Here is a 13,860-nt window from a genome sequence, read left to right as displayed (position 1 = left end):
TGACTGTTTACTTTGCTGTGCAGAAGCTTTTGATCTTGATGAAGTCCCAAAAGTTCATCATTGTTTTTGTTTCCTTTGCTTTTGGAGACATATCTTGAAAGAAGTTGCTGTGTACAGAAATCAGTGGCTTTCTTATTCACTAACAATGAAAATACAGAAAGGGAAATTAGAGAATCAATTCCATTTACTATGGCACCAAGAACCATAAGATACCTGGGAATAAACCTAGCCAAAGAGGTAAAGGATCTTTACTTGAGGAACTACAGAACACTCATGAAAGAAATTGAAGAAGACACAAAAAGATGGAAGAACATTCCATGCTCTTGGATCAGAAAAATAAACATTGTTAAAATGTCTATACTGCCTAGAGAAATCTATACTTTTAATGCCATTCTGATCAAAATTCCACCAGTATTTTTCAAAGAGCAAGAGAAATTAATCCAGAAATTTGTATGGAATCAGAAGAGACCCTGAATCACTAAGGAAATGTTGGAAAAACAAAAATAAACTGGAGGCATCATGTTACCTGATTTTAAGCTTTACTATAAAGCTGTGATCACCAAGACAGCATGGTACTGGCATAAAAACAGACACATAGACCAGTGGAACAGAGTAGAGAGTCCAGATATGCACCCTAACTCTATGGGCAAATAATCTTTGACAAAAAAGGAGAAAATAAATATCCAGTGGAAAAAAGACAGTCTCTTCAATAAATGGTGCTGGGAAAATTGGATAGCTATATGTAGAAGAATAAAACTCGACCATTCTCTTACACCATACACAAAGATAAACTCGAAATGGATAAAAGACCTCAATGTGAGACAGGAATCCATATATGATATTTAATGTGTATAGTCATTCATGTAAAGTTCATGGTTACTTAAATTTGAAGACATTCTATAAACACTAAAATTTTACTATCCCCTCAATGCTTTATACATTGGACATCACATTTTACATTTTAAAATTTTTGAGTGTTTTTACCTTTTTAAAGATGTAATTTATTTTACTACTTGTCTTTTAACCTCTATACTGGCTTTATAAGTGATTAATCTACTAACTTTATTTGCTTTCACCTGTGGATTTTTTTAATGATTTATTGCATAAAGTTAAGGCATTTTTTTCCACTTAAACTATTTTCCTTAACATTCCTTTCAAAACTTGTTTAGTGATGCTAAAATCTTAACCTTTGCTTGTTTAGGAAACTATCTCTCCTTTCATTGTGAATGGTAAGCATTGTCATTTGAATATTTTGGTTGGGTCTTTTTCCCCTTTGATAAATTTACATATGCCATGCTTATTTTTCCCAACCTTTAAAGTATATACTAAAAACAAACAAACATACAAAAAAATAGAGCTGATATCATTATAGGGTTCCCCTCATTTATAACTGTTTTCTCTTATTGCTCTTAAATTTTTCATTTTGTCATTTTGTCCTATTAATTATGTACATTTCTGTGGCCTGCCTTTGGTTTATCTTATTTTATGCTCACTGTGTTTTCTGGACCTTGATGTTGGTTTCCTTCTGATTAGAGAAAGTTTTAGCTATATTTATTCAAATAAATTTTGTGCCCCACTTCCTTTTTTTTTCTTCCAAGATCCCTAATGCAAATATCATTATGCTTAATGATATCACAGATTTCTCTTAACATATTCTTTATTATTATTATTATTATTATAATTGTTAATCTTTGCTATTAAGCTTGGTTTCTTTCCATTATTGTTTTCACATTACTGATCTGTTCTGCATATTCTAATCTGCTCTTGATTTCCTCTTTTGTATTTTTTATTTCAGTTGTTACATTATTCAGCTTTGAGATATTGAATATTGAATATCCCATATTCAAATATTGAAGTGTATTTCAATATTCTTTTTGAAATATAGGGAAACAACACTTTCTCTGTGTTAAATTTCTCACTGAGTTCATCCACTTTTTTCTCAATTCCAGTGAGCATCTTTGTACCCACTACATTCAGTTATTTATCAGGCATATTGTTTATCTCCAATTCATTTATATTTTTCTCTATTTTTTTTTCTTGTTGCTTCATTTGGGTCATATTTCTCTGTTTCCTCATTTTGATCTTTGTGGTTTTTTTCTATGTATTAAGTAGGTCAGCTACATCTCCTGGTCTTGAAACTGGGTGGCATGTGTAGAAGATATCCTATGCTGCCTTACAGTGAATTCCACAGGTCACTAGAACCAGGTACCCCAGCCATTCCCCTGTGAGGATAGCATGCACTCCTGTTCTGGCTGAGCTGCAATTGCTTTCAGCTTAGTTAGCTGCAATTACCAACTTTGTCTCCTGTAGGTGAAGTGAGTGTTTTTGGGCCCTGGAGTTGTCGAGAGGCATGTATGAATTTGCTGTGAGCTTGTTGTTGGTGAGAGCTGACAGTCAGTGTAGCTGTCTGCAATTAGTCTATCTACCACATTTGTGAGTATACTAAATGGGAGGTCTTTCTCCCTGCACAGCATGCTAAAAAGCCAGGTTGCTGGAATTGAAGGCATTCTGCTATATTAGGCTATATCTCCCCGTCATTTTAGAAGGGTGCATGCCAATATGAGAGGTTGAGATGATGCAGGTCTGCAGGGAAAATGCAAGGACAGGGTTAGGGTACACAGTGCTTACAATGTTGATGGAGTGTGTTAGTGCTGGCTCCCCGGAGACTCTAACTATATTGATCACATTAGGAGAAAATATATGGCACCTGCTAGGACTTTTGTTCCTGTAGAAATTGAAATATCTCTGGCCTTCTGCCACATGTTATAAGATTAGTCAATAAATCTTCACTATACCTTAGTGTACTGTGTCTTGGGATAAATTATTTATTTAGTATGTTGGCTGAAAAAAGTGTGTAATTCTTTTGCTGTTCCGCACCAGCTCTCTAAGAGTTTAGCGAGCTATTTTGAAGCCTCAAAATTTAGCTCCACTGACTTTCAAAGTCAGATGTTATGGAGACTCTTCTTCCCTGTGCAGTTCCCCTGTATGAGGGGCACCTGGTGTGGACTCTGATCCTTTCACATCTTTATACTTTTGAGGTGCCCTTCATAGATTTATTGATGTCATGGAGATTCCCAATGATGTCTCCCTTTTTTATGTGTTCTTCTCTCTGGATTAACAATGGAATGTTTTTCTGCCATTTAGCTCCAGGTTGTTTTAAGAGTTAGTTGCATCAATGTAGCTGATACCTCACTGCATCCATGATGGAAGGTAAACTCAGGATCCTCCTCTTACATTGTCTTCTTGTCTTTCCTAATATTGCTACCTTTAATATCAAACAGATTCAAGAATGCTAAGTTCAATGTGAAACCCAGACATTGATTCTCATTTTATTTTACAAGAAAATTTTGTAATCTCAGATTTCAGAATAAGTTTACTTTTTAAATGCAAAATAATTTTATTAAATGTTTTTCTAACTTTTTTTTATTATGTTATATTAGTAACCATACAGTACATCATTAGTTTTGGTGTATTGTTCCAAGATTCATTGCTTATGTGTAACACCCAATGCTCCATGCAATACATACTCTCCTTAATATCTGTTACCAGGCCTTAGTAATGCCCAAATGATATTTATAAGTAAAATGAAGAAACCTACATTGGAATACTAAAAAATCACATATGAATAGGTCTGTTTACAAAAAGCCACAATCACCATGGTTTCCTAAAACCTACAAAACCATGTTAGTATTTCAAAGTGGCATTTATGTTTGTGTTATAAACATGTTTTTTTTTTTTTTCACAGCTCTGGTGTAGTTTTCTTCTAGTAAGAAAGCACACATTTCCCCATAAGTTTTTTGAGAGCGGCCACCACCTCCTTGTTCCTCAGGCTATAAATTAGGGGATTCAACATGGGGGTTAGGATATTGCTGAATACAGAAAGAGCTTGGTCCTGCTCTGCATTATGGGAGGAAGTAAAAATCATATAGATAAATATGTTTGGGCCAAAGAAGAGACTCACCACAGTTAAATGGGAAGAGCAGGTTGCCAGGGTTTTTTTCCTTCCTTTGACAGAGTTCATTCGGAAGACCGCGAGGAAGATGAGAGTATAGGAAGCTGTGATGAGACTGAAAGGAACAACAAGCAACAAAATGCTTGTCACCACCACCACTAACTGATATGCTGACGTGTCTTCACAGGAGAGCTTAATGAGGACTGGGACCTCACAGAAGAAGTGATGGATCTCCCGTGATCCACAGATGGGAAAATGCATAGGGTAGACTGTATGGATAAATGAACTTACAGAGCCTCCAATCCAACACCCCAAAACCATGTGCATACAAAACCTGGGGCTCATGATAATTGGGTAACGCAGTGGGTTGCAAACAGCCACATAGCGGTCATAAGCCATGAGAGTCAAGATGAAACACTCCGACATTCCCAACATTAGGAAGAAGAAACTCTGTGTTCCACAGCCAATCCATGATATTGTCCTTTTGCCTGTGAAAAAATTAGAAGCCATCTTTGGGACAATGGTGGAAGTTAATGTCAAGTCAATGAGAGAGAGTTGACTGAGGAGAATGTACATGGGTGTATGGAGCCGAGAATCTCCCCAAATCAAGACAATCAGAAGTGTGTTTCCCAGGAAGGCAAAAGTGTAGATAAAAATTATCATGAAGTTGAGGACAATATAATGCTAAAATTCAGGAAAGAGCCCCACAAGGATGAAATCAGTTACTGAGGATTTGTTTCCATCTACCATACCTCTAAAAGAAATGTAACAGGTTTGGGGACAAATCAAATGGATTAGAACTGGTGACATTCAATACAGGTCTTATATCAATAGTTGGATGTAAAATTTTTTATCTTTCTCACCATCTTTAGAATTCCATAAAATTTGCCATCATCTCACCAGAGATATCTCACTATTATTGCTGAGCAATTGTCTAAATAATTCTTAAATAGATAATATTAGGAAAAAACATGATAAGTTCAGTGCCTTTTAAACTCTGTTGAGTTCTTTCTTTCTTTCTTTCTTTCTTTTTCTTTCTTTCCTTCTTTCTTCACCAGAGAATGTTGTAAAAACTATGGATTAACTTTCTGCAAATATAAACATAAAGATGTGTCTATTGTTTAATAATTATGGACCCTAGTTATTAAATCTTGTAAATTTAGGAGGGGGGGAAGAGAGGATGATCAAATTAATTCACTTAATTTCATTTTAAAATTACAAATCAGGGGCGCCTGGGTGTCTCAGTGGGTTAAAACCTCTGCCTTTGGCTCAGATAATGATCTCAGGGTTCTGGGATCAAGCCCCACTTTGGGCTCTCTACTCAGTAGGGAGCCTGCTTCCCCCTCTCTCTCTGTTTGCCTCTCTGCCTACTTGTGATCTCTGTCTGTAAATAAATAAATAAAATCTTTTAAAAAATACAAATTAATCTTTAATAAAATATTAAAGAGATCCCATATTAATTTATTTGGGGCTAGTCATGATGACATAAGTATAGTAATGAAAATTGCCAGACCTATTTCTCCTCCTGGAAGCCATAAATATTCCGTATTGTTAATAAAATAGCTTCAAAAGAGTATATGTCTAATAAATACTTATTATCCATAAAGTTGCCAATGTACAGGGTTCAGCAGGACACATTTCAAAATTGAATGTATGAGAAATACCTTCACTGCAATTGTATTCCCGGTGAGAACAAGAGCTTTTACCCTCCATGATACCTTGCTGAACAGTGAAGAACCCACCCCAATCTAAGAAAGAGAAATGTTGTACATGTGGAAGTTTCCCTATGCTTCAGTGTTTCTTAGAAACCGGTATTGATGAAACACAGACATCAAAATAGCTTGAAATCCTGTTCTCTATTAATGCAGGAGGAAATTTTATAATACAAAACATTGACATTCCCTAGGTTAAGGTAATGGTCCTTTTCTGGGTTTGTATATTCAGACTATTTTGTGGTAAATATATGCTCTAAAGATATTTGTTTTTGTCTTAGTCATAATTCTGCAGAAATATAAAATAAGAAGCTAATTATTATTCTTCTTCTGTCACTAATGAGCCTGCTCTCTAATCTTGCTAAAATTATACTTATATTATTTCTGGAAAATAAAGTAGTTCTGGAAAAATCATCACCATTTATTTATTTTTCATTCTAAATTTATTGAGTGGCCATTGTGTGTGTATATATATATATATATATATATATATATATATATAGAGAGAGAGAGAGAGAGAGAGAGAGAGATGAGTTTATATACACACATATACACATGAGTTTAGACATGGAGTCATTTTACCAACAGATAAAAAGAGAGTAATAAAAATGCTTAAACTAAAGCTCTTATAGGGTGATATAAACACAAAGAAAGATCTGTCTGAGTAAGGCAAATGTGAAGAATGATCCAACATTTAATTTGAGGTGTGTCTACCCTAGGACACAGAAAACTCATAAGTTTAAAGACTAAGGAAATACTCTGTACTGTCAACAGTCATGTTGCATAAATAAGTGAGAAAAGAATTAGAATTCCAACCCAGATTATTATTTAGCAGTTTTGAACTGTATAAACCATAAGTTTTCAATTTCCTCATCCCATCCTCCAAATAACTTCATGGAACACATATAGGCAAGATAAAAACATACATATTTATGTTAGCATATTATAAACATATTGTACATATAAATATGCATATTTACATCATACACATATGTGTTTCATGGCTTGGCTTGGTTTTGTCTCTCACTTTCTCCACTGAGCTTGGAAATTTATCTGTATGCTAAAAATATTTTATTCTTTTCCTAGAATAAGTATAATAGAAGGACATATAATAGAATGACACATCCAAAGTGCTCAAAATTTATCTATTATTATTATTAATTATTATTATTATTCTATTATTATTATTATTTATCCATTATTATTATTATTCTTTATTATCAGTGACAATATAGCAGCCCTCTTCTGCAGTCTGTTTTAGGTCTGAATTATAATCAATTATACAAGCCACATAATTCGTCAAGGCTATCAGTATATAACTTTATAACTTTCAGCATGCTAATGGCAAAGACTTTAAAAATATGGGTAATAAATAAAAGGAGGTAATATGCAGTGATTTTGAAACCAAACACCACAGTAAAGAAAAATAATATAGGGGATCCTGGGTGATTCAGCTGGTTAAGTGACTGCCTTTGGCTCAGGTATTAATCCCAGGATACTGGGATCAAGCCCCACATTGGACTTCCCCTACTTTCAAGATCTCCTTTTCCCTCTACTGCTCTTCTAGCTTGTGTGCTCTCTCTCTGTGTAAAATAAAAAATATATATTTTTTAAAAAGAAAAAAAACCCTACATGTGTTTAATTGATTTTTACTTAGTATTTTAATTACTATTTTGTAAATTTGTATCAGTGAATAACTACCTGCCTGGGGAAAAGAAAAACCAAAAGCTATTGGTTGTGTTTTAAGAATTAAAAAACCATGAATTACAGTGCAGCCAGACTACAGATAGTAATTCTTGGAGTAGAAAAATGTACTGTCATTTATTAAAATTTTTGAAATATTTATTGAATTTTTCCCACAATAATAAAGCAATTGCATTAATTAATGAACCATTTGAATAATTATTTATTGACAGGAAATTCAATATATTTCCATTATTTCTTTAATCTAATCTAGATCAATCTACTCCAAATGCAGAGTGCAATGTTACATTAATTATAGGATTTTACTAAGCTTTTAAAAAGTCTTCCACATTATGACTACTTATATCATTTTAGGAACACATCATGCCATTATTGTTGGCATGATTTGAGGTTGTGCTTATGTAGGTATGCACGAGGAAAATGAAAAGAAATCATAACTCAGTAACTAGATAGTTTTTCATTTATATTTTTTCTTAAGATTATTTATTTATTTATTTGACAGGCAGCGATCACAAGTAGGCAGAAAGTCAGGTGGAGAGAGGTGGAAACAGGCTCCCTGAGGAGCAGAGGGCCTGACAGGAACTCAATCCCAGGATCCTGGGATCATGACCTGAGCCAAAGGCAGAGGCTTTAACTCACTGAGACACCCAGGTGCTCCAGTTTTCCAAAAAGTAATAGGATAAATTGAAGAGATTATTATGAGATTCACTTGGTTACTGAGTTTTGGCAGATCTTTGAAAATAACAGTTTTGACAATGAATCATGGAACACAACATCAAAAACTAATGATGTACATTATGGTGACTAACATAACATAATAAAAGAAAATAAAATATGAGATTCGAGTCTGAAATTTTGGTAGTTCTCACTCTCAAATGTCTCTCTCAACATCATGTGTGATGCCTGCTCCAGGTTTGGTCATACAAGAGCATTTATAACACAGTTATTTAATGAATATCATCCATGCAGTTAGTCAAACAGAAACATTACAATTTCACATAGCTTTCTTCTGTATCTGAACCCTGGGAAGTATATGAAATATTCATTTAAGACTCTCACAGTTATTTCGCCTTTTGTAAGTATAATCACCAAAGTCTGACATCTGTGAAACTTAATAAGCATACAAATTTTCTACAGAATATCCATTACCAGTTTTAGTTCAAGATGCTTTTCTTTTTTCTGCTAGTTTAGTATCTACCTTAGATTCTACTTATGTCCAAACACCGCTGCCTCTTGGAATTGATGACAATTTTGAGGTTTTCTGTGATCAAGTATTATATTCTCACTATGCAGCATTAGACTTATTTTGCATAGGAAATGAATGCAATTGTCTTGGTGTTGATGGAGAGACATACATTTTGGGAATGAGCCCAGTGACTATGATTATACAATACTATGTATATTAAATACTGGCTGGTATAACAGGTAAGATCTAAATTGGTAGGTGGCTTAGTAATTTGTTATCATTTTGGAGACCTTTGAGGTGAATGACCTAGGGGAGCATAGTCCCCAGACTTTAATTAACTTTGATTGCAGATAATAATAGTTAACCCAGCCCCATGCTCTTCTAATGCCTCACTAAAGCCCGTAGGCATGACCATGCCCTGCACTCTCCTGTTTTTTTTTTTTTCCTTTTACTATCAAGTACAAGGTGAGTATTGGAAGTCCTAGTAAAGCCACTAGGCAAGAATATATATATAACTAATCTTAACTTAAAAAGAAGTAAAACTGACACTCTTCAGCCAATAAATACATTCATAAATATATTCATTAAAATTGCAAGACACAAAGTCAATGTACAAAAAGGGTTGTGTTACATAGACTAATATCAAACTATTTGAATTAGAAATTAAGAAACTGATCCAATTTACAATGGCATCAAATAAATAAATAAATAAAATACCTAGGTAGTAGTTTAACCAAGGCTGCACCAATGTATATTCTCACCAACAATGCATGAGAGCTCCCACTTCTCTACAACCTCACCAACAGTGTTTATTTATTCTTTATCTTACAGTATTCATTCTGGCATGTGTGATATGGTATCTCACTGCAGTTTTGATTTGCAGTTTCCTGGTGATTAGTAATAACAATTCTATACGTATATCAGGGCTCATTAAGATAAATGTACTCAATCTTATTTATTCACTTCAGTCTTTTGATTTTATTGATTTCCTTTGGTGTGCAAATCTTATTTGACATAATCCCAATAGTTTGTGTTTGCTTTTGTTTCCATTGAGTAGGAAGACACATATAGAATAATGTTGTTAAAGCAGATCTCTAGGATATTCCCATATATGTTTTTTAAAGACATTTTATGGTTTCAGATCATTTATTTATATTTTCAATTTATATTGGGTTTATTTTTCCATATAGTGTAAGAAAGTGGTCCAGTTTTACTGGATGTACCTGTTTATTGGATTTAAGTGTCAAGTTTTCCCAGCATTACTTATCAAAGAGACAGTATTTTCCCCATTGTATAGTCTCACCTTCTTTACTGTAGATTAATTGAACACATCAGTGTGTCTTTATTTCTGAGATCTTTATCTGGTTACATTTTGTATGTCTATTTTTATGCATTACCATAGTGTTTTAATTACAATAACTTTGTAGTATATCTTGAAATCAGGGATTATTGTATTTCCAGATGTTTTTGTTTTTCTCAAGCTTGCTTTGGCTATTTGGGGTCTTTTGTGGTTTCAAGTATTTATTCTTGTTCTCTGAAAACTATTGCTGTTTAGACAGGAATTGAATTGAATCTGTAGATTGCTTGGGGTCCTATGGACACTTAGACAATAAAAATTTTTTCCAATTCATTAGTGTGGTGTATCTTTGGACTTGTCTGTATCATCTTTATTTCATTAATCTTTTACAGTTTGCAAATTACAGGTGTATAACTCCCCAGGTTAAGCTTTTTTCTAAGTATTTTATTTTTCTCAATAAATTATAGATGGAATATAAACTGTTAAATTATTTCTCTACTACTTGATTTTCAGTTTATGATAGTGCAAAATATTTCTATATATTAATTTTATCCTGTGATTATTGAGTTTCTTTTTAGTTCTAGTAGGTTTTTGGTGGTGTCTTTAAAGTTTACATCTATAGTATTCAATCATATACAAATACTGACAATTTTATATCTTCCTTACCAATTTGACTGCCTTTTTTCTTGTCAGAATGTTGGAGCTAGAATTTCCAGTACTATGCTGAAAAAAAGTGATGAGAATAAAATCATAATGTTATACCTGATCTTAGAAGAAAGCTTTAACTTTTACCTGTTGAGTATGATGTTAATGATAGACTTACCCTATACGGCTTTATTATCTAAATTATGCTTCCTATAAACTTACTTCATTCAGAGTGTATATCATGAAAAAGTGTTGACTTCCATAAAATGCAGTTTCTGCCTCTGTTAAAGTAATGATTTTTTAATTGTGTTGTATTAGTCACCATAAAATGCATCATTAGTTTTTGATGCAGTATTCCAAAATTTATTGTTTATGCACCACACCCAGTGTGCCATGCAATACGTGCCCTCCTTAATACCCACAACCCGGCTCATCCATTCCCCTTCTCCTTCCTCTCTAAAACCTTAAGTCTGTTTCTTGGAGTCCACAGTCTCTCATGGGTTCTCTCTCCCTCTGATATCCCCAATTCACTTTTCCTTTCCTTCTCCTACTGTCCTCCATGTTATTCCTGACATTACACAAGTAAGTGAAACCATATGATAATTGGCTTTCTCTGCTTGACTTTTTTTATTCAACCAAATCTCCTCCAGTCCTGTCCATATTGATGCAAAAGTTGGGTATTCATACTTTTTTTTAAATTTTTTTTTATTTCTTTTCAGCATAACAGCATTCATTGTTTTTGCACCACATCCAGTGCTCCATGCAATCCGTGCCCTCCCTAATACCCACCAATTGTTTCCCCCAACCTCCCACCCCCAGCCAATTAAAAACCCCCAGATTGTTTTTCAGAGTCAATAGACTCTCATGGTTCACCTCCCTTCCAATTTCCCTCAACTCCCTTCTCATTTCCATCTCCCCTTTTCCTCCAAGCTATTTGTTATGCTCCTCAAATAAGTGAAACCATATGATACTTGACTATCTGCTTGGCTTATTTCACTCATCAGAATCTCTTCAGTCCCATCCATGTTGCTACAAAAGTTGTGTATTCATCCTTTCTGAGGGAGACATAATACTCCAAAGTGTATATGGACCACATCTTTCTTATCCATTCATCCGTTGAAGGGCATCATGGTTATTTTCACAGTTTGGTGACCGTGGCCATTGCTGCTATGAATATTGGGTTAGAGATGGCCTTTCTTTCACTACATCTGTATCTTTGGGGTAAATACCCAGGAGTGCAATTGCAGAGTCATAGGGAAGCTCTATTTTTAATTTCCGAGGAACCTCCAGACTATTCTCAAAAGTGGTTACAACAACTTACATTCTCACCAAAAGAGTGGGAGGGCTCCCCTTTCTCCACATATTCTCAGGCATAGGTTGCTTTCTGTCTTGCAAATTTTGGCCATTTGTACTGGGGTAAGGAGGCATCTCAGTGTGGTTTTAATTTGAATCTCCCTGATGGCTAGTGATTATGAAAGATTTTTCATATGTCTGATAGCCATTTGTATGTCTTCATTGGAGAAGTGTCTGTTCATATCTTCTGCCCATTTTTTGGACATGATTATCTGTTTTGTGTGTGTTGAGTTAGAGGAGTTCTTTATAGATCCTGGATATCAACCTTTTGTCTGTACTGTCATTTGCAAATATCTTCTCCCATTCCGTGGGTTGTATCTTTGTTTTGTTGACTGTTTCCTTTGCTGTGCAGAAGCTTTTGATCTTGAAGAAGTCCCAAAAGTTCATCTTCCCTTTTGATTCCTTTGCCTTTAGAGACATATCTTGAAAGAAGTTGCTGCGGCTGATATCAAAGAGGTTACTGCCTAAGTTTTCCTTTAGGATTCTCATGGATTCCTGCCTCACCTTGAGGTCTTTTATCCATTTTTAGTTTTTCTTTGTGTACAGTGTAAGAGTATGGTTGAGATTTGTTCTTCTACATATACCTAGTTTCCCCAGCACTATTTATTGAAGAGACTGTCTTTTTTCCACTGGATATTTTTTCTTGTTTTGTCGAAGATTATTTAACCATAGTGTTGAGGGTCCATATCTGGGCTCTTTACCCTTCCACTGCTCTATGTGTCTGTTTTTATGCAAGTACCATGCTGTCTTGGTGATCACAGCTTTGTAGTAAAGTTGAAATCAGGTAACGTGTTGCCCCCAGTTTTATTTTTGTTTTTCAACATTTCCTTAGTTATTTGGGGTCTCTTCTGATTCCATACAAATTTTAGGATTGTTTGCTGTAGCTCTTTGAAAAATACCGGTGGAATTTTGATAGGAATGGAATTAAAAGTATAGATTGCTCTAAGCAATATAGACATTTTAACAATGTTTATTCTTCCAATCCAAGAGCATGGAATGGTCTTCCATCTTTTTGTGTCTTCTTCAATTACTCTCATGAATGTTCTGTAGTTCCTCGAGTACAGATCCTTGACCTCTTTGGCTAGGTTTATTCCCAGGTATCTTATGGTTCTTGGTACTATAGTAAATGGAATAAATTCTCTAATTTCCCTTTCTGCATTTTCATTGTTAGTGTATAAGAAAGCCACTAATTTAAGTACATTGACTTTATATCCTGCCATGTTGCTGAATTGTTGTATGAGTTCTCGTAGTTTGGGGGTGGAGTCTTTTGGGTTTTCCATATTAAGAATCACGTCATCTGCAATTAGAGAGAGTTTGACTTCTTCATTGCCAATTTGCAAACCTTTTATTTCTCTTTGTTGCCTGATGGCAGGTGCTAGGACTTCTAATACTATGTTGAACAAGAGTGGTGATAGTGGGCATCCTTGTCGTGTTCCAGATCACAATGGGAAGGCTGCAATCTTTTTCCCATTGAGGATGATATTTGCTGTGGGTCTTCCATAGATAGATTTTATGAATTTCAGGAATGTTCCCTCTATCCCTATTCTTTGAATCATTTTGATAAGGAACGGATACTGGATTTTGTCGAATGCTTTTTCTGCATCAATTGAAAGGTCCATGTGGTTCTTCTCTCTTCTCATATTAATTTGTTTCTCACAATGGTTGATTTGCAAATATTGAACCATCCTTGTAGCCCAGGGATGAATCCCACCTGGTCATGGTGGGTAATCTTTTTAATGTGCTGTTGGATCCTGTTGGCTAGAATCTTGTTGATTATCTTAGCATCCATATTCATCAGTGATATTGGTCTGAAATCCTCCTTTTTGGTAGGGTCTTTGCCTGGTTGGGGGAACAGGGTAATGCTGGCTTCATAGAAAGAGGCTGGAAGAATTCCTTCGGCTTCAATTTTTTGAAACAGCTTAAGGAGAATAGATGTTATTTCTTCTTTGAATGTTTGGTAGAATTCCCCAGGGAATCAGTCAGGTCCTGGGCTTTTATTATTTCGGAGGTT

General features: G+C 34.7%; 1 protein-coding gene across 1 annotated transcript; it reads right to left on the bottom strand.

Annotated features, from left to right (window-relative positions):
- Positions 1-3,763: 3,763 nt before the first annotated feature.
- Positions 3,764-4,702, bottom strand: LOC101670654 (olfactory receptor 2T27-like). Its single transcript, XM_004782325.2, is given in 1 exon segment — positions 3,764-4,702. A coding segment is annotated over 1 exon segment (939 nt).
- Positions 4,703-13,860: the final 9,158 nt, after the last annotated feature.

Source organism: Mustela putorius, unplaced genomic scaffold (assembly GCF_011764305.1).
Source record: "Mustela putorius furo isolate JIRA1106 unplaced genomic scaffold, ASM1176430v1.1 tig00003923_pilon_pilon_pilon, whole genome shotgun sequence".
Taxonomy (NCBI): domain Eukaryota; kingdom Metazoa; phylum Chordata; class Mammalia; order Carnivora; family Mustelidae; genus Mustela; species Mustela putorius.
The sequence above is the reverse complement of the archived record's forward strand: the minus strand, read 5'-3'. Positions and strand labels throughout refer to the sequence as shown.